A 25,587-nucleotide genomic window follows, 5' to 3' on the forward strand; every position below is an offset into this window, starting at 1 on the left:
CTTCTGACTTTTAAACTCCTGCTGCTGTTCTCTGCAGCTCTTTGCTGCAATCTCTTCAATCATCTCTCCAGCAACCCTGCAACTCCTGTGATATTTTGGCTCCAATATCACATGCATTTTTTCTGATCAATGCTGCCCTTAATCTAATTTGTTGTCCACTGCTGTTCCAATATCAGTTGGATTTTGCTTTCCCTTGCACCTTTGCTAGGCTTAAATGTAAAATCTTTTTTCATCTAGCTTATATTTTATACCCCATGGAGTAATGGACGGGAAGCATTATTTTCTTGCCTTTTTCTGATGACTGTTCCTCTGGCTCTATGCAGCTGGCCCAGACTCAAAACTCCGCTGTGCCTGTCCATTCCTCCAAGTGACATGCAGTGTGAGCAGGGTTGTAAATTTATGTCTTTGTAGGTTGTAGAGAGCTTTCTCTTGAATAAAAGCTTAGGGCATTGCTACAGAAATAGGACACCTGCCCCTCTTTGTGAAACTCATCCAAATTTTCTTTTTTGTGCTGATAGGAAAGTTCTGGGAGATACCAAGATGTGAAAAAGGGCACTCTGTAGTAATGCCACAGTATAATACCAGCAGAAGTCTTTTACTGTGGTTTCATCTGAGCTGATAAAACTGCATGTGGCTCTCAAGAGACCAACATCTCATCCTTCCTTCTCTCCTGCTTCTGGTTCTGTGGTGTTCAGCTACCTCTTACACTAGCTGCAGTTTTCATTGTATGTAAAATCTAATGAAGCAGTTCAGTAACCCAGGAGAAAACCATCCTTTTCTGTTAAGTTAGTTTCTTCTGTGTGAGTGAGCTGAATCAGTTGGTGATTATTGTTAGCACCAACACTGGTGCACATTCATAAGGAGATGCAGGGACAGGAAGTGGGGCCATAACTTTATGTCTTCAGCAGCAGAGAGCTGGGTCAGTAGACCCATCCTGGGGAACCGCAGCACATCCATGATTCATCATGAAAGAAGGGTCAGGCTCTGTCCATGGTGATCAGAGCCTTATCAGTTTGTCTTTGCTGCTAGGAAAGCTGGGACACAGTAAGGGCCTCAGCTGAAGGAAAAAAAAAAAAAAAAACAAAAAACAAGAGGAGAGTCCCTCTTTTGAAAGCCTCATGATACCCCTGTGGTTGAGCTAGCTTCTCCTTATCAGAGGCAAGTTTCGGTCTTCTAAAGAGATTGAATCATTGTAACTCTTTGGTCCCAGTCAGATAGGGAGAATTATGTATAACTTTTCTTTAACCAAGCCCAAGTTGAAAGGTGAAGCTCCAGAAGGTGTCCAGGCCCAACACATTGGTGTAGATCCTGTCAGTTGGCCCAAGGCACCTGAGTGGTGAGCTCACTTTAGTTTCACTGTTACTGCAAACTGATAGATGCCTTGCCCTGTCTTCCTGATTTTAAAATAATTGTGGCTGAAACTGCTAGCCTGAAAGTTGCAGTTCAAGGTTAATGTGGTATGTGTAATCAGTGAACGTTATCCTGGGCTGGCTAGAGGATGAAGTACGTTACCTGCTGCAAACATCCGCTATGGCAGTGATGTGCCTGTTTGAAAAATGCGTGTTTCTACCCAATCTTCAGTGAGTTGATGTTGACTATATAAAAAATAATCATCCTGTTTCCGGCCTCCTACTCTTAAGCAGAGTCATCAGTAAAAACAATAATATCAAATTACAGAATATAGGTGTTCTCTTTAGCATCTGTATTAACTTCCTGTGGTCTTACGACACACCCATTATTTTACCTACTTTGCTTTCATTGCAGGACTGATTGCAGCAGGGTAGACTCTGCTCCACTTTCCCTGTTCCTGCACCTGTGCCAGGAGTACTGGTACAGCTGCCTCTGGGGCACTGCGGTGAGCTGGGTTGAACTGGTCTGGGATAAAAATGCAGTTGGTCTGTAGTGCAAATTGGTTGCCCAGTCCCATTTACTGCACAGCCTCACAGGCAGTTCTAAAGGTATAAATAAGAGAGAATCCGGAGGAAAGCAGAGCCTAATCTGGCAGTGTTGCCAACAGAAATCCTTGTCAGACTGTAGTTGCTGAAAGCAAAATTGAGATATTCTTTTGTGCGAAACACACTGATGCAAAACACAGGTTCTATTTCTTTCTCTGATCCTTTCTGGTTCATCAAGGGCTCCTATTCCTTATTCAGGGTTAGTTCGGAATGTCGCCATTGCCAATAGGGCACATGTCTGTTCAGTGGAGACAGCTGTGTTGCCCACAGGTAATGCAGGTCTTAAAACTCCAGTTAAACATTTGAGAACCAAGGTAAATTATTCTCTGTTCTGGAGGTGATACTTTTGCGGTGTAGATCTGCCAGGCAGGCATATGAGAGATCTTTCTCATTTGAGAAGCTCTCCACACCATCCAGGCAAATATAAAATAAACCAGAATCCACTCAGTTTATAACATTAGACCAAATTATTTTACTACAGAATTTGGTCACTGTTTAATTTCAGTTGATTTTTAGGGAGAGGGTGGGTCGTAGATGTAATTTTGGTGTTTTAAGCGAGATAATGTACCTGCTACTGCTCCAGGACTGATGCTAATTGACCAGCCAAAGATTATTTCAATATAACTAGTAAAGTCAGAGCAATTTTAGGATTTAAAATATTTCCACGTCTGACTTGCGGTTTAAGCCCCAAATCTTCAGTTTTAATGTTGCAATAAATTTTGTGAATAGGGTGCATTCAGAAGGCAAGGTTTGTAAGGAAGTGATGTTTTTCTTGTGCATACCTGGGCATACTCTACTGTAGCATGCCAGCTGCAGAAATAATTCAAAGGTTTTCACTTACTTGAGAGGATTGGAGGAAAATACAGCCTATATTGCCTGTTAAGAAAGAAACAAAGCTATTAAATCATAACAAAAAGTATGTTGCTTATACAGATACAGGTTATTTTGCATTTGTTTCAGACATTGGACTTTATCTCTGGTAATTGTCCACTTTGTATAATAATTCTTTTAGATGACCATTTCTAAAGATGTTCTGTTAATAAAACAGTGAAAGCAGTGGCCTGAAACATCCATTTTGTTGTGTTTTCTTTCTGAACTCAATAGAAGTGTGGGTTTTTTAAATAGGACTTTCCAATATTTACTGTGTTATATAACTTCATGCTCCTACACTATGGGTTGAACTCCAGAAATACCATGAATGTTCCAAGCATCAAACCGAATGAGCAGTGTTTGTTTTAGTAGTTTATGCCTGTAGAGCTTGCAGCGTAAATATATGAAGCGGCATATTTTACACATTAATCCTTTAGCCACTGACATTCAGAAGTGGGTTAGAAACATCAGCGATGGAGCTGTCCCTCATGCCCACAGACAAAACCTGTTCTGGAATGCTACCTAAAATTCTCTTGTCAAGTTTAACCATGGTGCTGATAATACCTAAAGCTCCATGCTTGCCTTGAGCTTCTTAAGTCATTTGATAGTTCTCTGAAATAGAAGAATGATGAGAAAATGAGTGTGATTGGTGTCACTTTTGGATTCCAACTTGTGACCCTTTTCAGCCTGCAGTATTGTACTGAGGTGTATTGCTTGAGTTTTTAAACCTCAGGATTTTTTAATTTGTTCATGAACTAAACAATGGATGTTGAAATTCAGGTACATAATTTAATGTTTTAGACTGAACGGAAGAACTTCAAATACTGACAGTTGCTCTCCCTCGTTATAGGATGGGAAAGGAAACATTTGCTTTATTAATGGGAAAGTCTCCTGAATTCTGGGTCTTTCCAGAAGATTTAAGTTTCAGAATGTAAATTTACATTCATATTACATTAGAATGTCATCTTCAATCAGAATCAGAACCTTCAGTCCAGTCTTACAGTACACTATTCCAGTAAATGTGATGTGTCTGTTAATATTTTCACACTGTAAAATTAACAGAGACTCTGGAAACAAGTTACTTTGGAAAAGGAAGATTTCAGGTAATAATAAACATGCTTATACGGTTATTTGTCTTTATCACATTCCTGCATAGGCTTCCATTAAATCATACCTGGTATGTAATTTAAATTACTACAACTGAGGAAATGCCAGTATGGAGGTGATTCTCTGTGACAGGCGTGAGATTACTGTGTGTTGTGTTCTTGGCCCTTGGGCTTGGAGCACTCAGGTTAACCAGAATCATGTGAGTCTGTAATGCTCTGGGTTTTATTTCTGTTATTTAATGAGTTGTTCCTCATCTGCTCTGAGCACCAGAAAAGAGTTGGATTTTCTAATGTATGATTTCAAAGTAGCTTTAGCTTTGTTCACTTAAGCATTTGTCATGGACCCAGTGATCAAGACTGTGAATCTCTGTAATACATAGAGAGAAAAGCCTGTGCAGGAGGCACAGTTAGGAAATACCCTTGTCTTAACAACATCACAGTCCTACTTCACTGTCTCTGGAAGAGTAGCTCTGTTGAGCAGTTAGTCTTTGCTCCTGTAGTTGTTTGCTAAGAACATGTTTGAACAGTTTCCTTGTGTCAGAGAGAATGGTTTATTTAATGCACATGCGTATAGAGTCTCTATAGGGCAGCGCTCTGTCACAGATTTGGGATTGCAGCAGTTCCTTCCGCTGATGCTGCTGACCTGGGATTTTTAAAGGCTTCTTGGCATGTGGACAGAGGTCCTTACAACATGTCAAAATGGTATCAAAACGTATTTCATGCAGTATTTAGGTGGTTCTTACTCTGCCAGAATGAATGAAGGGACCGTAAAAGGCCGTAAGACACAGAAATGCATATGGAGGAAAACAAATATGATCCATCCGAATGATTCTGGCAGGTCAAGTGGAAATCTCAAGTTCTGACGGGTCTACCCAGTGGAAAAAAGCAACACATCCACCTTAGGTGGATCTTAACCTTGCTAACTGGGCATCATTTTCTGCTCTGAATACTCCTTTCATTGTTAGTAGGGACACAGTCCTCTTTTCTGACAGCTCCCATTTTCTCCCTGTCACTGGGGAAGAAGGTCTCTGTCCACTTGCAGAATTAACTCTCATTTCCATCACTCTGGACTGTCTTAGCTCTTCTGCTGGAACACCTTCACGCGCCAATGTTAGCTATGAAAAGAGGTGGCCCAGAATGTTCTGCATGTTGACCAGCACAATCCAATAAATTATTTATTTGGCATATCTCAATAGCTGGGTGGTACCAGAGCACTGTTTATGAACTGCTCATTGTGCCAGGCATGTACAACCTACCTCCTTACTCAGGGGTCATGTAGGTGCTTTTGTGTGGCGCTGAGCCCAAGCTAACAACCTGTACTAAGAGGTAGGGTGTACCAGCTTGGGCATAGGGCCTTGTTAGCAGAACAGACATGTTAGTTTATTGTACCGATTGCTGTACTTGAGATTGCTTGGGTTCAGGCTGCATTAATACACCCCGTGGCTGTTAGATGGGTGCTGGTTCATTCCAGCAAGTCTCCACCATGGACTGAGCAGGTGCTATCCCCACCTCACCATGTGAGGTACCTGCAGAAGCGAGCACTATTGGTGCAGTATCTGTTAGCATCGCAGGGGCTTCCTTCTGTAGAGGCACACACACACAAAGGTAACCTCACTAGTCATAGTGCAGATGTAATTGTATCTTTTTCTGTTAAAAATTGCCATAAGATTAGTGTGTGGTCACGGTTCAGCACTGAAGTTACAAGTGCAAATACAGGACGTGGCTGGCTTCGTGTCACTGCAATCAGTTGCACTGAGAGATCAGCTTCATATCTCATGGAGTCATTTTTTCCTCAGTTCTCCACCCACTGCTGTTTCAGTCAAAGGTAGATGAGAATTTGACTAGGGACAGAAATTAAACCTCATCATGAAGAGCTATGCTGATTATTAATTTGCTGTACTGATTGCAAAGAGCTTGTTCCCGGAGTTCAGGATGTATTCAGAGGGAGCATTAGCTACCAGATGCAGTCATAAAAAAATGATTTGATGCCCTTATTTTATGTCATGCTAAAGATGTCTGGGTATAAAATGATACTGCTAGGATAATTTTTATTAAGTAAGCAGCAGCTCACATTGCGGAGTGAGCCACAGGACTTCCAGCAGACACACGGGCAAAAGAGGCGTGTATTTTGACAATTTCACATGGTTTTCTTTTTGTGAAAGGAAAGCTACTTTCTACACTTAGTAGCAATTGCAAGAAATCAGCATAAGTTGAAAATTAGGTGCTTTATGTTCTAAAAATAATGTCAGAGAACAGATGGCAAGCTGTAGTAAAGTGTGGTCAGTTTATATGTAAGTGCACCTCATAAATATGACACTGGCAACAAATGTGGAAGAACTATAAAATGTGCTGAATTCTTAGAAATAAGCAAGTTCTTACGAGGGCTCTGTGAACAGATGATTGTATATACTGCACAGGACATCCTTAAACTCTGTTTTGTCTAAAATTCAGTTTGCTGACATATTTCAGGGCTTTTTTTGTTGTTTGGCTTTCTTTTTTTTCTTTTTTTTACTACACATAGTAAAGGTGTTTATAAGTGGTTATGACAATTCTTTTACAAGTTAAGGATCACAGACATAAAGCATATGAATTAGTCTTAATGCCCTAAGTGCATTATGAGGACAGAGCATTTATAAACAGAATGTATTTATGGATTATGTTTTCAGTAATAATAATAATAGTTACCCAATGACTTTATTACCCTTCTGGGATTTGTTTTAACATTTTGATTTGTGTAAGTGAAGTCTGACAATATATTAGGGGAATTTCTAAATGCAAAGGGGATAAGGCAGTGAAGAGGCATTTGTTTGCCTTTCATTGTTAATGCCTTAGGAAGTGCTTGCTCTGTTCTGTCCCCTCAGGATCATCTACCCGGCTCTTCGCAGAACTGGTATATTCACATATGAACTATTCCAGCTATTAGATAAGATTAGGAAAAAGGTTTTGGGATTTGTGTCATTTTGGTGGTGGTGGGTTTTTGTTTTGCTTGTTTGGCTGGTGTTTTTTCTTAATACATATATTATCAGTAGAATGAAAATATGTAGGGGTTTTTATTTTTAAGCTTTGTAGGAAGGTTCACCCTTACTTTCAGTGCCCAGTTCAAAGGCAAAGGTTGTAACTTATTCAGGTCCCTTGATTCTCTATTGATCAAGAAAAGGCAGTATAGATTAAACTTCATTTCGTGCATGTACCAAGTGCTTGCTGGATGCTCTTGTATTTGTTCATAGAATCTGTGATAGAAGAAATAAACTGCAGTTAATTGCTATCAGAATCTTTTTTCCTTTTAAAAAGCTTGAAGGCAGAAACACTAGATACTGCTGCAGTGCCAACAGCGTGGAGTCAAACCAGGAAAACTCAGCATAGAAGAGTGTTTAAGCAACTTTGACTCAGATACGTTACCTGTGCATACTGATTCCCCATCTGCCTGCTAAATGTCAGCTTTCTTGTGTTATGCTAAGAGAAAGCATTACATGATCGCTCATTTGGGTGCTTGCAGCTGTGGTTGTGATTTTTGGTCTCCTGACCTTGTTTTAAAATCTGCCGCTGCTTTTTCTTCAGTTGAAAGGAAATTGAGTATGCAATGCCTGTCATTTCATCATTTATATATTTAAAGCAGTGAAATATAAGACATTTTCACCAACTTCAGAGGTGTAGCTACTCGAAATTTGATTGGAAAGGTCATGAGCCAGAAAGGTTTGTTACACATAATCAAGGCTCCTGGTTGCATTCCTTCTGTAATCTATATGAAAATACTACGTTGCTCTCCTCTCTTGCATTGTCTGATACAGCATGAGAGTTTTCAGACACTTCTCTGAGTGTCATGCTGATGGAGACACAAGTGGGACTACAAGTATTACCTTCAGCTGATGGTCTGATTCTGCTTTGTGCAAGATCCCGATATAGTAGGATTAAATTTTGCTTGTAAGTTCACGATCAAATATTTTAACTTCAGTGACAAGAGGAATTTTCCCAGCTTTCTATTCTTCAGTTTGCCTAGCAGATTTCTGTGTGTGCATGCAAGTCATCTGAATCACAGAATGACAGAATAGTTAGGGTTGGAAAGGATCTTGAGATCATCAAGTTCCAACCCCTGCCGTGAAAACATTTTCGGCATTTGCAGTGGACTTAGTTCTTGAGGCCATTCTTTTATTCCAGTTCTACCCAGTTTCCATGGCCCTTGCACTGTCTTCACCCACAATCTGTCATGGTCATCGAACAGCTGTGTGGTGGTCAGAGAAGTAGGAAAAGGTGGGTTTAAGACAGAGCAACAGACATAGGTTGTGTTCACATTATGGTGCACAGTCCTGTTACCCTGAGGAGAGGGCAGGAGCACAGACCCAGGGGTAGCAGCAGGGGCAGTGCCAGACTGTGGTGACAGAGAAGCTCTGGTGTGAACTGCAGTCCCTGTGCCAACCCACTGTAGTCATTAGTGACAGAGGGAGATAATTATGGGCCTGTCCTGTTGAACATTTATTACTGCTTATTTGAAGTCCCATGTGGTAGCTGTAAATAAAATCACTTTTCTCTGAATGTTTTCAGTCTGTAGCCTCTGAATGAAGTTTATAAAGCGGCTGTTGAGGCATAGCTGAAAGGGCTGCTGCACTGCAAGGTGACAGTAAAAGTGTTTACAGATTTCATGTGAATGTGCTTAGTACTTACACTGGGAAGATGAAAACAAATAATACCTTAAAAGAGGGTTTTTTTATGACCTCTTCAGTGCTTTCATGATGGATTGTAGCTTTATAAAGCCACATATAGTAAATACAGAGCGAGTTCCTGGAGCTTTGGACAGTGGAGGGGTATTTGCTTCCTCAACAATTGTACTGGCACTCCTGCTATGAATAAATCTGAGTACAGTGCTTGAGAAACAGGCATTGCCTCAATTTCCCTTTCCTCAGCCCTCTCACTGCCCCAGTCTTTTACTGCCTTGCTGGGAGGCTGGGTATTGAACTGGATCAGGAGCCTAGTGTGGCGGTAGAGGTGGCCTCTGCAGGTGATGGCTGAGGGAATGTCCAATGGATGGGGCACAAGGCAGGTTCAAAATGATCACAGGTTTGTTGGATCTCTGCTCCTCACTGTTTCTGGAGGCTGTGATGTCCTTCAAAATCTGGGTGTGTGATAAAATAAAAGCAGAAGTCATCATCTGGCTGCAGAGGAGAAGGAAGCTTTAAAGTATGTCAGTTGGTAAAGCTGTGCTTGCTTCTGAGTGGGCTATGACAGTGTATCTGAGGTGTAAAGCAGACCGTGTTGCCTCAAGGTGTACTTATTTTTACTGTATGGCCAGTAACTGTCAACATAAGCATTAACTGATAACACTGAATTGTTACCACGATGTTACTGAAGACAGAAAAGAAAGGCTTCCAAGGAGAAGTAAAATGTGTTATTGTGGCAACTGTAGAACTGAAAAGCATGGAAAGCTTTGGGGCATTCTGGACCTCCAGGTATGAAAGTGGACGGAAAGTTTCATCTGCTGCAACAGCCACAGTGAGGTATTTTGGTTCTTGGATTTAGTGGTGTCTGGGAAAGGGCCTCCACCTTTTTTCTCCAGTCCATCCTGGGATATGAAAAGCAGCCTTTTTTTGCAAAGCAGGAAACCTATGAGCAATGAAAAACCAAGGAGCAGAGCCTAACATTCTGGAGAGATGCTGGAGTTCATGGGGATATTTAGGAGAAGGAAGTAGTAAGAAAGCTGGAAATATCAGGGAGGCCACGGATATATCAATGGGTGGGTACTGAAGAGTGAAGATGATATGAAACCTGTGGGAAGACTGAATGATTTCTTGACTCTCTGAGCAGGTGGGAGGGGAGGCAATGCTCATAGTCCAGATACACAGCATTGATGCTCAACCAACAGTCTTTACAGGAGTTACCATTATCTGTAGCACACCTAGTTCAACATCCTGGCTCTAAGGTACTGAAGATCTCTAGGTTCAACATCCTGTCTCTTAAGGTACTGAAAAGACTATTGGAACTGGAAAGAATTACATGTGACATAATCTTCCCATCTCATTAAAAACTTGATTGGATTTTTTAATAACTAGAGATTGATTTAAATCCTGACTTGTGATCTTCCTCTGAGTTCTGAAATTCTTTTGGTGAAATAACCGTATTAATTCTGGATATTCTTGGATATTGTTATCCATGTGCATGTCTAGCCCCTCTTTGAATTCTGATAAATTGCTTAGCAGCAGCAGTGCTTTATTTGTGCCATACATAAAGTATCAATTTTCATATTTTTTTCTTACATATATCTTGTTAAATACAAATTTTTATACTTTTAAATTTTCACCTTTCAGCTTCGCTGCTCTTATCATCAGGCAGTGAATGTTTCTAGCTTACTTACTTTTAGTTTTTAGTGTTGGAAGCATTTCTCTGCTTTCTAGAGTGAGTAGCACAGTTTTATCCAGTTTCTTCTTACAGCAGTTTTTCACTGCCCCAAACGCTTGCTTTCTCTAAGCACCCAAATTCCACAGAACCCAACCTCTGCACTGTAATCCAGCTGATGTATAGAGCACAATCTCTACAAATGTTATTTTCAAAGATCACAGTGTCTCCTACTACTGTTGCTGTCTACCACTTTAGCTTTTCTTGTCACAGATGTTGTCTGCGTGCTAAGCAGAAATCCATAGTGAACTATCCGCAGTAGTGTCCAGGCCCCTTTTCCAGGTTTTTGCCATTAGGAAAACAGGATTATTTGGATTTTTCTGCAGTGTGTATAGTTCTGTTTCCCTGCACTCTGCAACTGTTTGTGTTTAATAGCATCCGTCTGCTGCTGTCATGGTGTTAATTCAGTTAATACATTTAGTTACCTTCTGAACATCTTTCTCCCTGTCCTCATTTGGCTAAAACAAATTACTGGGTGTCAGCTGAATGTTTCACTCTTTGGCTCTTCACCTCTGGAATGCCAGATCATTAGTAAGTATGTTATTAAGAAAGTATTAGGAAGTTTAATACTAGCTCTTTTGATCTAATAAAATTATGTATTACATAAAAGCAAGAGTTAAACTTCTCAAACTAGGTAATCTCATCAGCTTTCTTAAGCTGTGTTCAGAGTTCATAGCTGGGGTGTTCTAGGCATGCAGACTCTTGTTTTTCCAGCTCTGGTTGTTAATAGCTAACTGTTTTTTCAGTTATATTCAGTTGGAACACTTGGTTCAAGAAGAGCTACAGCAATTACTAACTCCTTCTCCAAGGGAGGGTGTGGGGGGGTGAGCCCTCTCCTGACAAGGTGTAAAGTAGCTTGGAAGTAGATGGGAATGAGAAGATTCCTTCCTCTGCTCTCATCTGCCTTATCTGCCCTGGACACTTGCTCCCCACCAGGACACTTTCAGACCCCTGCCTCCAGTAGAGAAGTGCTGGTGTGGTGGCTGCCAGGGAAGTCAGTTCCTGGGAGCAGGCTGGGCTGCTGCAAACAGGGCAGGGAGAGCAAAAAGATAGGCTGTGCCTGAGCATCCACAGGAGTAGGACACCAGGGTACTACTGGTCAGTAAAGCTTGTGTAGACGAGGGATGTGCAAGAGATTAGAAATGAGGTGTAAAGATTGGTGTTCATTTGTATGTGTAGGGAGCTTAAGGTTTCAAACCAAACATAATTTCATCTGTTACCCTGTAAATTGCAAGAACTAATAGGAATTGACTACCTTAATTTCAGCCATCATGGTCTTCTCTGTACATGCAACTTAATAAGTATTTATGTTCTGGATGTCTGGTCTTTTGTATCTTGGCAGTCTTAATCATACTGTACTGTTAACGCAAACATCAGACAATGTAGTAATCACTGAATGTGGGATATGTTGTGATGCTCAAAAACACAATTCCTTTTATCACAAATTACTGTAAAAGGTAGTAGTGAAGATGTTCAAATACAAATACTGTAATGTGCAAGTGCAGTGTAAATTGAACCAAATTCAAAAGTACTTAGAACCTGAAAATAATACAAGACTAGAAGCTTGTCCAAAAACCACAAGTCATGTGGGAAACTCGCTTAAACTGCATGTGTCAAGATGTAAATCTTGCAGGCAGCTTCCCGCATTGCTCAGTGCTTACTGTACGTTATGAGGAGGTTCCTTTCAGGTGCTTGCAAGTCGCAATAAGAATGTGATTTCTGAAATGGTGGTGGTGTAGAGGAGGGAGCACCTCAAATAGTTAATGCTTGTACTGATTACATATGCAAAAGATGATGCAAGTGTGGAAACTAAGCTTGTAAAACCAGAGGTCCTTTGCTGAATAGTGAATAAGAGGATTGGAAATTCTTCCTAGGAAAACATTGCATTTGTCAGCAGGAATTTGGCAATATCTACCTTTGTGAACATTGCTAAATACCTGATTCAAGAGACTTCTCACTTGCACATTTCATCTGTTTCTAATCCACTTGTATAGAAATTAACTCCATACTGGAGTTACGATTTCTGTCAGCAAGCAAAAGCATTACTGGTTTTGCAAGGCATTTTTTGTTGCAGGGAAATTGCTTTTTTTAAGGTTATTTTCAGATTCTTGGCTGGGAGATGTTGCTCAGGCAAAAGATCTGCTCCTGAAATGGTTCCGATGAGCCAGTCTTTTGGCTGGAGTCACCATGATACATGCATAGGAACTGGGGAAAAGTTGCTGGTTTGCTTACATTGGACAAACAAGCTGATACTCACAAAAAAGCGATAAAACTAGATGCCTCCTTTAAAATGATAGAACTCAAAGGGAAATCTACAGTACTCTGGTTTGTAGTTCACACTTCTGAAAATGCAGAATACTCAAAAAAAATGGGCATATAATGTGGAGGACTAAGAAATGTAACTCGTGTGTTGAAGCTGGGGTAGAAAACCACGTTAATGAAGTCTTTCAGAACTGTTTTGTGACATACTAGAAACAGTAATAGTGCATGGGTTTTCTTCTGTGCTTTCTGGAAGATGAAATGCAACATGGAGAAGACTTAGTACTGTAGGGAACAATGGGGTTATTATATTTGCATGGACACAGGCAATAAAAATGTAATGTCTGGACTACTTAAAATGTGATGACTTTACAATTAACTTATTTCATGGCCAGTTGACAAATATATACATATAAGTAGACTATTGTTTGTGTCTAAGCATTTGGCAGACTAATGTGTGGTTTGTGGGACAAAAATTATGGCATAAAAGTATTCCAGGTGCTCAAAAGAATTTAATTTGGGTTTGTTTTTCTTAAAAAAACCTTGTGTGTTTTCTGTCATTGTTTGTTTTTAAGGAAGATCAGGTTTAATTCTCTTCCTTCTTTTCATTTCCTAAGAGCTTCTAAACTGATGATGTAACTAAATATTCAGTAGTTAAAACATTCCCATGTTCTGACACATGAGCTTATTTACAGTCTCTTTCAAAACTGAAAATACAGATTTTGATTTATGTACATTGACTTGCTTTCTTTTGATGCAAGATAAAATCACTGCTACTGTGAAATGCTGTTTTATCTTTATTGAAAGCTATCATTTACTCTAAGACAGAGTATTCGGTCATATTATGCTCGGGGTTGAAGTGTGACTCTACTGCTTTGGGGCAGCTCATCTCCAAAAAGTATTCTTTCCCATAATACTGAAGTATAGTTTGCATTGAAATGGAAAGTTTCCCTGGCTGTGTTTAAAATGAAATGTTTTGAATGTGGTCATGGTACCACCACCCATATTGACACTTATAAGTCTTTTTCGGGGGGGGGGGGGGGGGGGGGGCAATAAAGTTGAGCAAGGAGAAGGACACGTCTCCTTCTTTCTACCCTTCTTTTGATCTGAGCATCTTCTGCCTCCAGGCCCTTTCCCAAGCAGAAATGCTCTACTCTGTGGTTTTGGTCCAGCTCTGAAGATAGGTGTGCTGCTTTAGGGTAGCCAGAGGCCTGAGTAGATTCGGCAGCACAGGGTGGTACACAGGATTAATATTGTGGTTGTGGAGGTAACATCCATTCTCAATGCTTGGTATTTGGAGTTCTGCATAATACAGTGATATTGCTATCACCCTGGGGAGCATTTCCTTGTATTTTGAAGTTCTTTTAGATATATTAAATATTTTCATAATCAGTATTTAAAGAAGAACTGAAAAGTAATTTTCACAGATCAGTGCAGAATTTAACATTCATTGCACTCTGCCTACATGCATGGTTTTGGAAGTTATGCAACCTCTTTTTATAGAGTGGTGTGTTGTGATCTGGGCTTGCTCAGTTATTCCTTAGAAATATAAGTGTGTTAGGAGCTATATATTATACAATACTTAGGTCATGACAAACTGCTATGTACCTTTATAAAAATACTTATTTGCATTAAGGTTCAAGTAAAAATGGCTTCCATCATTACGTCTGATGACAAACTACGGAGTAGAGAAGACTTACGCTGCTGTGATGTAGAACTGGACAGGCTGGTTGTGGAAAGAATTTGCATGGTGATGTTGCATATTTAGTTCACACAGAAAAAGACTGAAAACTAAGTACCCAACACAGAAGCAATTGCTAAAGGTTATCTGCAGACTGCAGTTGTGGGAGAGCAGTGGGCTGTCCCCTTGGCACCGAGGGAGGTGTCCTTCCTGACAGTGGTGGTCATTATCCCAAATTGCGGAGGTGCTAGGTCATCACGGTACATTTGCTCAAGCAGCATTTTAAGATGAGCTAACCACATTTTTTTCTCATCACTGGAAGAGACTGGGCCCGTTCTTCAGAAAGGTGACACACAGAAAAACCAACCTGAGGCAGACGCCTGGCATGGAAGTATTTTGCCCGAATGCTGATAGTTTGGCAACATTTTAATAAGCAAATGAAAACAGTATGTAGTAATGGGAATTCAGGTGCACTGACTGCTGCTAGATCCACCAAGAACAATGGACTTGCATACCAACCCAGACTTACAACCAATATTGTGATTGTAGGTAACTAAATGACCATGGAATCTGGAGCAGAGAACCAGCAGAGTGGAGATGCAGCCGTTACAGAGGCAGAAACCCAACAGATGACAGTACAGGCACAACCACAGATTGCAACGTTAGCCCAGGTATAAAGTCATATGGTGTAATAGTTTAACCTATTGGCTATTTTTTAAGAGGGATAATGTCTGCTCACGGGCCTGAGAGAAGGTTCCATTGATAAGATTCTGAAAGAGGTACAATGTATAGTTCCTTTATTATTTGTCTTCATGTTTCTAAAGCAGTAGAGATTTTAAACTTCTCATCACACTAGGGTGTGTTAGCTCTGAAGAACTGTATGTGTGTAAACTGAGTATACAGTTTACACTGTAATGTATAATGATGTAGCATTCTTTGCCATAGAATGGTGTAACATTCTTTGCCATACTACTGAAAGGTATTTTTTTCAAAACATACGATTTACTCTCTTTTTTATATTGACTGGATTGTTTTGTTGCTATGTTTTCTTTTTAGAAACTTGTCTATAGCAATCAGTTTAATTCTGAGGGAAAAACCTGAAAATACAGATAAATAATACAGGGAATATGCAGATGGGATTAATATTATAAGCATTATAATCAAATGGAACAATTCAACAGCTTGTGTTATCCTGCTGTCTCCAGAATTTCACAGAATTGCTGGAGAGACAGAATTTCACAGAATTGTTTAGAGAGACAGCAGTAGATCACTTATTATCCCCAAATTATTTCAGAGAGACAAGAAATGTGAACCTAGCTGCATCTCTGATTTTGGAACCTGGTTTCATTCTTGGATACATTGATGGTTGGCAGAAGCAACCCCATTGTGTAAATGAGTACAGAATCTGTTCAGCTCTCTCCTGTAAGCATTTAATTTTAAAACTATTTGCAGCCTGCAAACAGCAGACAGGTTTTTTTAAATCTCATAGTTTGGGGAATTGAGTGTCTTCTAAGTGGCGCAGGTGTTAAATCACGTATTTCATAAATGATTAATGTATTTTTAAAGTCCTCACACCTTTTGGTAAGCCAGATCTAGTACGCTTCCATTCAAGTGATAGTATAGGGTTTGGAGCTGTTAAAATGCACAGGGTGATTTTGTTGTGTGAAGCTGTAGTGTGAATTTACAGGCCACCAGCTGCCCTGCACCAGCTTGCCTCTTTGGGCAGTTTTCTCACTGTCTAACTTAGGCACAGGATGTAGGTGGTGTGACTAACACTTCAGTGTGAACTGAGTGGAAGTAGTTTATTTCTCTTGCAAAACCAGTAAGCTGCTTCTCACTTGGTATGCATTACCATTTAGTCCAGAAAAGCAAGAATGCTTTAAATTCGTGTGCTAACACACTGACCTCCAGGTAGCTGAACTTGCAACTATGTGGTGGGTTGAATGCATTTCACTCAGTCAAAATTACCCCAGTACTTGAATGAGATTTCTTTCCAAGTAGGGAAAAGCTACACAGCTATGGTTAAAATCCATATGAACCACAAAGAAATATGTTATATTTTTCCTAATTTGCTCTGTTGTCATTCACTGTATTATTTGCACCTTAGCTGTTCCCCAGGCTTTATGTTCCCTGTGGAGGTGATATAACAGTCTAAACGAGATTCCTTCTTGTGTTCACATCATGTTACGTTATTATGGCATTTTAAATACCAACAGAGGCTTAGGCAAATCTAAATAACTAATTATGCCAATTTGTTTCTTTCATTATCTCTTGTAAGGTCACCCCTCTTGTAAGCTTAGTTTAATTGCTGCATTTTAGTGAGTTCAGGGTAGTTTTTAGAGTCAAAAGGAAACTCGTTCCAGTTCCACAAGGTATGAGTCAGAGACATCTGCAGAAGTTACACTCTGCTGTTGGCTTAATCCAGTTGCAGAGTAGCCTCCAGTTGATCAGTTTTGCCATGATTGCCAAGGACTGTTGGCAATGTCAGATGTGCACTATTAAAAAAGGCTGCTTGGTAAATTTGCTAGAGGAAAGTGTGCTCATGGTAATCTCAGCCCTGGTTCCTCTCAGATGGAGTTAAGTACCACCATGTAATGCTGCAGCTGTTTTCCTGAAAAAGGAAGGTAGAAGCAAACACAGGTTTATGGATTAGGGAGAGACAGCTGTGGAGGAGAGAGGTCTTCGTGTCATTCCCTTTAATTTTGTTGTTAAGCAAGATTTCCTTGTAGGTGGTGGATGTTTATGGAAATGCAGAGATGAGCTACTGCACCTTTTTGAGAACCACATGTTCATGGGGACAGCAGAGGATTTACTTCTGCATCCGGTACATAGCAGCTGTTTGAGATTAGGTAGGACAGCAGTGCAGCCCCTTCTCACATTGTAGCTACATGGGTTGAATTCTTGAAAATGCTATTGAACACTGGAGGATTGTTACATTTTCCAAAGCTGGGTGTCTAGTCGAAGGCTGGCCAGTCAGTGACCTGTAGTCTGGCTGCCGTCTGCCAGAGCAGCTCACACATCATAGTCCTTCCCTGAGGGCTGTGATGGTGTGAGTCAGATGCAAACTGAGGGTAATGTACGCTGGTACAGCAGCACTGGCGCCCTCCTGCCTTTCAGGACCCCCCCCTTCCCCAGCCATGAACACATGTATCATGTCACCAGAGAGTTGCTGAGTGCTGGGTGTGCACCAGGGCATCTGCCCAGCCACATAGCAGCCTTGGTGCATGGCCCTTCAGCTGCCCATAATAGTTCCTGTGACCTGCCAGAGTCATACTTCCCTGCGTGATGTGAACAGCTTTGTGTGGGTATTGCTGACATCAGAGTCTGAGCCACTGCACAGGACATGGGTGGCTGTGCACACAGTGCTAACGTATGCTGCTGCAGTCATTAGTGTATCCCTGTTGGCATAGCTGCTGTGCCTACAGGTCTGTGTTGGAGAGATAAAGTTGCGCTTAGGAGCTGAGTGTTCAAAATGTCAGCAATTTTTCCTCACAGAAATTGACTAGAATCTGTGTTGACCTGTTACACTGAATCACAGCAACAGCCTACAAACCATTTGTTTCCCACTGCAAATCCATGTCTGACCACATGATCAGTTTTCTTCATTTAAATGGGCTTTTCCAGCTACTCAGTATGGTTTAGTCTCTGGGAAGTCCAGAAGATGCGGCTCCCTAAAAATTTTAACTTCATACAGCTGGCAAGCACTTTGCATTTTCTTGAGTGGGAACAAAAATAGCTCCACTCCCATATGCTTCTGCCTTTGACTCAGCAGTGTCTGTAGGAGTACACCCAAGTCCTAGCAGTATCTAACTGAAGTAAGCGAAAGGTAATAATGTGGTTTTAGTAGGTTACCTCAGAATAGGGGCAGTTGTGTTTTCTCATTTTATCAGTGGTTTTACAAGTGATGTTTTGAGCCTGCAGAAATTCTGCATTAGATTAATTCGTGAAGTAGGTCAGATGTTGGGTTTAGACAGTTCAGGGGAGTTTATATTACACTGAAACATTTGGGTCATGTAACTGGGGTCTAGAAGACATGTAATTCTTTGACCACGGTGTGTTCTTGGTAGTAAAATGTGAAGGTTTTATAATAACCTAATCTATGCTCACTGTCTCTTTTTTGCAGGTATCTATGCCAGCAGCTCATGCAACGTCTTCTGCACCCACGGTGACCTTAGTTCAGCTGCCCAATGGGCAGACGGTTCAAGTGCATGGAGTAATTCAGGCTGCCCAGCCATCAGTTATTCAGTCTCCACAGGTCCAGACAGTTCAGGTACTGATGGAAGAAATTCCTAATACGTGAATTGGGCCTTTCAAGTACTCCTGCCAGTTCACAGGTTTCTAATGTGTTTGTGTCCTAGATTGTGGTTTTGCTTATATAAACTTTAAGAGCATATTGAAGGCAAAATCTGTACAGTATGTGCTGCTCTGTGACTTGTTTTCTGTTCTGGTTTAACCACTTTTCACTTTCAAACATTGCTGAGTTTCATTTCTCTGTAGAACTTGGTAAGTGAGTTTAAGTGAGTTTAACAGCTTCATGTTTTTTCTTACAGTATTACTCTACTTTTTGTCTCCATTGTATTTTCATACATTTTTGTTCAGTAAGAGTTTATACTATTCTGAAGTGAACAAAACGTTGTGGGTTTTTTTAATAATCTTTAATCATTACTGAGGCTGATATTCTGGAATGAGAGTCTTTGCTACCTCAAAAATACTTGCATTGGTTTACAAAATAGGTGTCTGTTTGTTAATGGTCCTTAAAATAAACATATCAGTCCTCTCATAAAAATGGGTTTAAAATTCACTGTGGAACTTTGTTTGCCTTGTAAAGCCTTAGCTTCTCTTCTATAAAGCAAGCCAGATAATACAACATGATGAGGTAGCTTGAACACGTAAGAGACAAGTAGTCTGAGATCTGTAAAACCTGTAATTTATTTATTTGTTTATTCGCTACTTTAAACACAGTGGTACTGAATGCAGCAAGAGAAGTTGCTTGTCATGCAGCAGCTACACAGGGCAAGGGTTTGTACATCATTCCTTTGCTAGTAGTACAGTGACCACAAAAAATGTTTCATTTTAAAATCAGGTCATTCTTATCATAATCTTTGTTTATCCCTTGTCAGCTTTAGTGCTGAGTTTCTGGCAGGCTCTACCCCCCTCAGCCATTGGAGTCAAAAGTTTAGAGTTTTAATGTATTGGTGGTAAGCAGTGTTCAGATAAGTTACTAGCCCAGAGGTGGAAGATAAGAGACTGACAATGAAACCATGCTTGGAATTCACCTGGCTCAGTGTAAAGCCAGCATGTTTGAATATTTAAAGCCTGGTGGCTCACTGTCAGCCTCGGACCTGTTCAGGCCCTTTATCTGATAACTGAGATGTGGGCGCCAGCAACCTTTTTGAGCCTTTGGGAATATTCTCTACAGTGCATAAAATGACAGGCTGTGAGGTAGGTTTCTCACACAGGCACTTCTCTATCCACTCACTATCATTAGCTTTTGTATATTTGTCATGAGTGTAGTCTTCTGGAAAACAGTCTCTGTTTTTATATATCGAAGATGCTTTTACATTTGTGGCACACTTCTAATTTAAAGTTATTGAAAGGTAATTGATACAAACATTTTAGCTTTCCTTCATAAGCCTTTGTCTTTTTTTAGCACAGATGTTCAGAATTGCAGCACTGGATTCTTTTTTAGCGTCTTTGTGTTTGACATTTTCCTGACAATTTCCCCCCAGCATCAGTCTCTAAGACATTGTCTACCCAGTGATTTATAAATTGATGTTTCTCAACTTCAGGTGTATTTTGCTCTTTTGTTTCCAAACGTTTCTGCTCTCTTAATTTGGTTGTAGTTATTTTCTCCCCAAGTTTTACTAAAAAATCTTTCTTGGTTTCCTTAAAATGGATGGAAACAAGGAGTCACGGAAGACAAAAAGTGCATGAGATTACTGTTTATATTTTCTTATTAGAGTATTTAAATTATAAAGAACATTCTCATGGGTAGATAATTGTCAGGTCATCAGTCGCTGGATCTGTTACTGAACAGCCTGTCCTTTGTGTTCATTGACTAGATAGAAGCACTATAGAATACTTGTAGTGTTTTTCACAGGATGTCAACATTTCCTTAAAGTAAAGATACTGGAAGTGTCTTGTTAAAGTTTGTTTGCTGTTCTTATTTACAGATCTCCACCATAGCAGAAAGTGAAGATTCACAGGAATCAGTAGACAGTGTCACAGACTCACAGAAGCGAAGAGAAATCCTTTCCAGACGACCCTCCTACAGGTATGGATTTTAAAAGCAGAAGCATTTTGCTTAATGGATGTGTTCTTCATGTGGCAAGACCGATAGTGTGATTGTATAGTTATTTCTAAGTTTACCGTTAATGGTGCCTCTCTTCCTCAATGTGTTTTCCATGAATAGGATGTAAAGAGATAATAGGAGGAGGAGGAAGAAACCTCAGCTGTTACACTCAGTTAAGACAGAAATGAGCTGAGAATAAGCTAATTGCCACATTTGTGAAATGCTGAGGTATCATTGTGCTAGGTCCCCCAGAGGTAGCTTTAATGGATAGTTAATACATAAAATACACTGAAGCTTTGCAAGCAGGTGGCTTCTGTATAATCTGTAGTCTGCAAAAAATCAGCTCTGTTGTTTTTCATCAGTGTTGAAATGCTAGCAGCAGTCAAACTTAATTCCTTTCTCCCAGGAGACTTTCGATGAACATGTGGTGTTCTGAGGCTCAGAGAAAAATTCATCTTGAGCCAAACTGGTTGTGTTTAAAGGTTAAGAAGCCAGGGTATAAGCTGAATGTAGTGGTAGTCATCTGGTATATTTAGTTGTCATGGCAAATACTTCTGTGGTAAGAACAATTGATGTGCTCCTTCACATGGTGTTAGTCATGTTTATTAATTAGCCCTTGTACAACTTTTTCTGGCTGTACTAAATCTCATTTTTCATTCTTAAAACATGCTAAATAGCGTTAAGGAATAGCTCTGAAGTTCCGGTTTTAAGTGACTCGTGCATTCCTGCAGCTTCAGAAAATTCACATGCTCCTTTTTTCTTCATGAACATAACGTTAGAAATATAAGCTAGACTGTAGGCCTGAGCGTATCTCAAACATTTATTAGCAATTACAGATTATTTTCTTCCACCAGTCTTTAAGGCTGTTGTGGTGCAGATAATAAAGGTCATTGCTGAAGACCCCTAGCCTTAATAGATTTGTGAGGAGCAGTGTTGCTAACTTAAAGGCTTCCACAGACTTCCTTGCAGTCTGCTTCTGCAGTGAGACACTGGCTGTTACTATATATGGGAGAATGTCTGTGTATCGTGAGACAACAGAGCTAAGCAGACATGGAGCAAAGCTGAGAAGAGGGCAGTTGTTCATGCTCACTTCTCATTGAGATGGGCTCCTTTGCACACACTGACGCCACGCCACAGCCTCTGTCCTCAGACCACGTCCTGGTGACTCAGCAGAACTTTGTCAAACGTAGCCTCTAGGCCAAGGCAGGAGTCACATCAGAAAAGCTGAGCCAGACTGGTGCTGTGTTGGCAAGATCCCGGTTGGCATTCTTCAAGCTGATGTAACTGGCCCCAGAGGCAAGATGGATTTACAGAATAGAAGGCTCTTCATCTGTTTTGTCCCCTGGTTTTTCTGGTCTAACACATAGTTGCAAACTCTCTGGATGGGAGTTTTTCATTTGTCCAGGTGGTGCTTGGCACAGTGGAGTGCTTGTGCAGAGCTGGGGTTCTTGCATGCACACCATCAAAACAGCATCAGCAAAGCTCTGTTCTGTCAAGTTGTTTAGCAGAATCACTGCTCTTCCCAGATAGCTCTGTACAGATGTTGGCTCCCAGAGCCATAGAGCCTTATTTAGGAAATGAGTGTTGCTTTGGAGCTTGGGGTCTACAGCTATGTTTGCTTCATCACACTTTGAGTTCTAGTGACAGTCCACAGGAAGACATATGAGGAGGATTACAGAAGATGTTGCTCTTTACCTGAGTAGCATTTTGCAGTGACATAATAGAACATGCCAGCAATGAAAAGGGCTTGACAGTTCTCTGAGGGACAGTGTTTGGTCTAAATGATGCAAATTGCAGTAACCGCTATGGTCAGTCCTACAGTCATGTTCAGTGGGACCTGTAGCAGTGATGTTTTAAGCAGTTTTTAGTTTGGATAATTACCATGTGAAAGTAATTAAACCACGTGTTCTTTTCTTTACCCATGCTACTGTCACAGCGTTCTCAGGCAGGGCACCTGTAAACATAATTGTGTGACTTGACTCAAACACACTCGGTATTGCCTCCCAGGCAGGCATTACACTATAAACTGGTTGCTTAAAGAGCAAGCATTTCTGCTGTCTTCCTTCATACTCAGCTCTCTGGCTGAAGTGATTACAGTCTCTGAAATGGAGCGGTCCCCCTAATGTAAGGGAGGAGACAGGGTTTTACATACTTTTGCTTTCCTCCAATCCTTCTGTGGCTAAAAGCAGGAAACAAGTAAAAATGCATGAGAGAGAAACATGCTTTTAAGAAAAAGGGAAGGTTGTGACAGCTGATGCTTGGGTTGAGAAGAACCTCCTTGAGAGGCATCTTTGTCTGGTGTACTAAAACACAGCTGTTCTGTGCTGGCTCCCTTGCCCATCTATGAATGGCACTTGGAACAGTCCTCTCCATAAGAGTTTGAAGATGGTGCAGGTTTTCCATTCTGCACCCGTACTTCCCTTGCTGGCGTACTGCACTTTTCAGTTTACTGCAGCACTGTGTATCAAATAGGCAATTTTTTTTCCTCATATTTTTGTTAAAATCTCTACAACACTGTCTTTGCCAGAAAAATTTTGAATGACTTGTCCTCAGACGCCCCAGGAGTGCCAAGGATCGAAGAAGAGAAGTCTGAAGAGGAAACAGCAGCACCTGCCATCGCCACTGTTACGGTGCCAACTCCCATTTACCAAACCAGCAGTGGGCAGTACAGTATGTAGTCTGAATTTCTCAGTGGTGCTAGTAAGTGGGGATGAGAAGATGAAGAACTATTATTTCTATAAGTGTTTGGACTAGGACAAAGCAGGAGGTGAAAATAAGGTTATTTTAATTTGACTGTTTGATAACCGTGCCCTTTAAACACATTCCTGTTGTAAGTATTTGAAATGATCAGTTAGCATTCTGGGACTGCATGCCAGTTAGTGCAGCTAATGCATCCTGAGGCAAAATATGAACTAACCGTAATTCTTTTATGAACTTCACTTCAGGAACCAGATGAGGTAATTCAGAAGTTTCTTTTTTTCCTGGCAGATGATGAATACTGGTTCACAAATTTGTAACCTCATTAATAGGAAAAGCACTGCAGTCTGCAATTACATTTTTAGAAAGTCCTGGAAAAATAAGAACTTCAGCAGCTTTATTTAAAATACGTAATAAATATATGATTCTGTGTTTATTCACTGTATTTCACAGACAGAGTGCTTTAACTTAAAGGTTTGAGAATACAGAAGTAAAGCTAAAATTCACATGCTGTCTCACACAAACACAGAGTATTAAATATACAAAATGGAGAAAGAATTTGCTTGTTTGTATTTTTCTCTTAAAATCTGTTTAGAATTTTGTATCTCTGTTTATTCCTTAGCCACTTTGCCTACTGAAACTGATGTGGTTAACTCTGCTTTTCTAGCGTAACTGTAAAATACCTGCTTGTGCAGATGCTTGAGATTTTGGGGTGTCTGTGTTTTGGAGCACAGTGAAATTCTGTGGAATCACAAATGAGGTGTGATGTTTCAGCATACCTGCATGACAGGGTTGAGGGAAAGAAAGGAAAAAAACCCACCCAAGTAAGATTGCTTGAAGGAAAAAACCTGTGAAAATGGACCTTTATCAACAAAAACACTGCTAGGAAGGCTCTGAGGAAGTTGTAGAGAGGGGGGATACAGTCAGAAGGAAAAAAAAGCGAAAGCAAGAAGAAAGTGAAACACAAGATGGATAGCAATAGCAGCAGAGCAAAGTGAAAGGCATAAAGCATGGAAAAGGAGAGGAATTACAGATGAGAAGAAAAGACTATGGAAAAGACCTAAACCAACGAAGAAGAACATCTTAACTAAGAAATTAAAAAGTATTTCCTGGGGGAGGATTGTAACTCCTCAATGTGATGCTGTTTTATCAGAGAAACTAATCTGTGGTTTAGGCTGGAGGTCCCCCCGTCCCCGCCCCCCCCCCCCCCCCCCCGAAAAAATAGGTCTCATGAATAACTCCCAGCTTACTTTCAAAGCATGATTTCTTTAATGTACATGAAAGCCATATGTCTTGATTTGAGGGGTGTATAAGATTTCAGGGGATTTAACTCAGATCATTATTCTGCCATATCTAGGTTTAGAACTGTGAGTTAATGAGTAAATTAGTGTCTTAAATGCTGTGTTGATTTTTTTTCTTCAGTTGCTATTACCCAAGGAGGAGCAATACAGTTGTCTAACAATGGCACAGACGGAGTACAAGGTCTCCAGACGTTGACTATGACCAATGCAGCTGCAACTCAACCTGGCACCACCATTTTACAATATGCACAGACCACAGATGGACAACAGATACTTGTACCCAGTAACCAAGTTGTTGTACAAGGTGAGAAACTTCACAGCCAGTCATTCCGTATAACATGTTCTCCATGCAGACACAAGTTGCCAGCCTAACTCCTTAAAACGTCAGGAAACAGAATTAACAGCTTTGGCACAGATTAAGTCTCTAAAGTTATTAAAAGAAATTCTGGACAAAACTATTTGTCACATTTTCTTGGAGCCTTTCCCTTCAGCTTATAAAATTGTGGATATTTTGGGTTTACTTCTTAAAAATACGTATTCATTTTTGGTTTTCCATGCTGTATTTCCTGTATCTTGTCCACGCTATTTTTTTTTTAACATCTCTGCAAAAACTGATAACGCTTTAGAATTCTTAGTTCTCCCAGACAGTCATCTGCAGCAATAGTAAACTTAAAGCAAAGCATTAAAGTGAGTAAAGAAGGTTGTTTGATTCTTTCTATAAGAACACTTTAACTTAGAAGTATTCTTTTCCCTTTTTCAATTGCAAGTCATCATTTCTTCCTATTGTGGCTTTTGTGACTAGTCATGAAGTACTTAGCATCAGAGAGTAATTTAGGAAGGTGCCTTAAAAGATCATTTGGTCTAACCTTCCACTTAGAGCAAGCGGGGCTACTTCAGCTTAGAATAAGCTGGGGGTTTTTATTGTATTAAATTACATGGTTTGGTTTGTTAAAAATTGGGGAGGTATAAAAAAACCCTGTCTATTAAAAATAACAGAAATGTGCACCCCTGCTTTTATAACTGTAAAGCAGTTGATCTGAAA

The 25,587-nt window shown here is 40.3% G+C and overlaps 1 protein-coding gene across 2 annotated transcripts in view; it reads left to right on the plus strand.

Moving 5' to 3' along the window:
• Nucleotides 1-25,587, plus strand: part of CREB1 (cAMP responsive element binding protein 1) — a 38,138-nt gene that overhangs the window by 4,429 nt on the left and 8,122 nt on the right. Inside the window, exons 2-6 of one of the 2 annotated variants that reach the window (XM_061455734.1) lie at nucleotides 14,805-14,926; nucleotides 18,379-18,525; nucleotides 20,429-20,529; nucleotides 23,075-23,217; nucleotides 24,667-24,849. In XM_061455734.1, coding sequence (XP_061311718.1) covers nucleotides 14,813-14,926; nucleotides 18,379-18,525; nucleotides 20,429-20,529; nucleotides 23,075-23,217; nucleotides 24,667-24,849 — 688 coding nt within the window. In that variant the 5' untranslated portion in view covers nucleotides 14,805-14,812. The remainder of the gene's footprint in view (nucleotides 1-14,804; nucleotides 14,927-18,378; nucleotides 18,526-20,428; nucleotides 20,530-23,074; nucleotides 23,218-24,666; nucleotides 24,850-25,587) is intronic. The other variant, XM_061455725.1, reaches the window with a different exon arrangement.

Source organism: Pezoporus flaviventris, unplaced genomic scaffold (assembly GCF_033815535.1).
Source record: "Pezoporus flaviventris isolate CSIRO_AGI_PZ_B2104156 unplaced genomic scaffold, CSIRO_AGI_Pfla_v1 ptg000001l, whole genome shotgun sequence".
NCBI classification, from domain to species: Eukaryota; Metazoa; Chordata; class Aves; order Psittaciformes; family Psittacidae; genus Pezoporus; species Pezoporus flaviventris.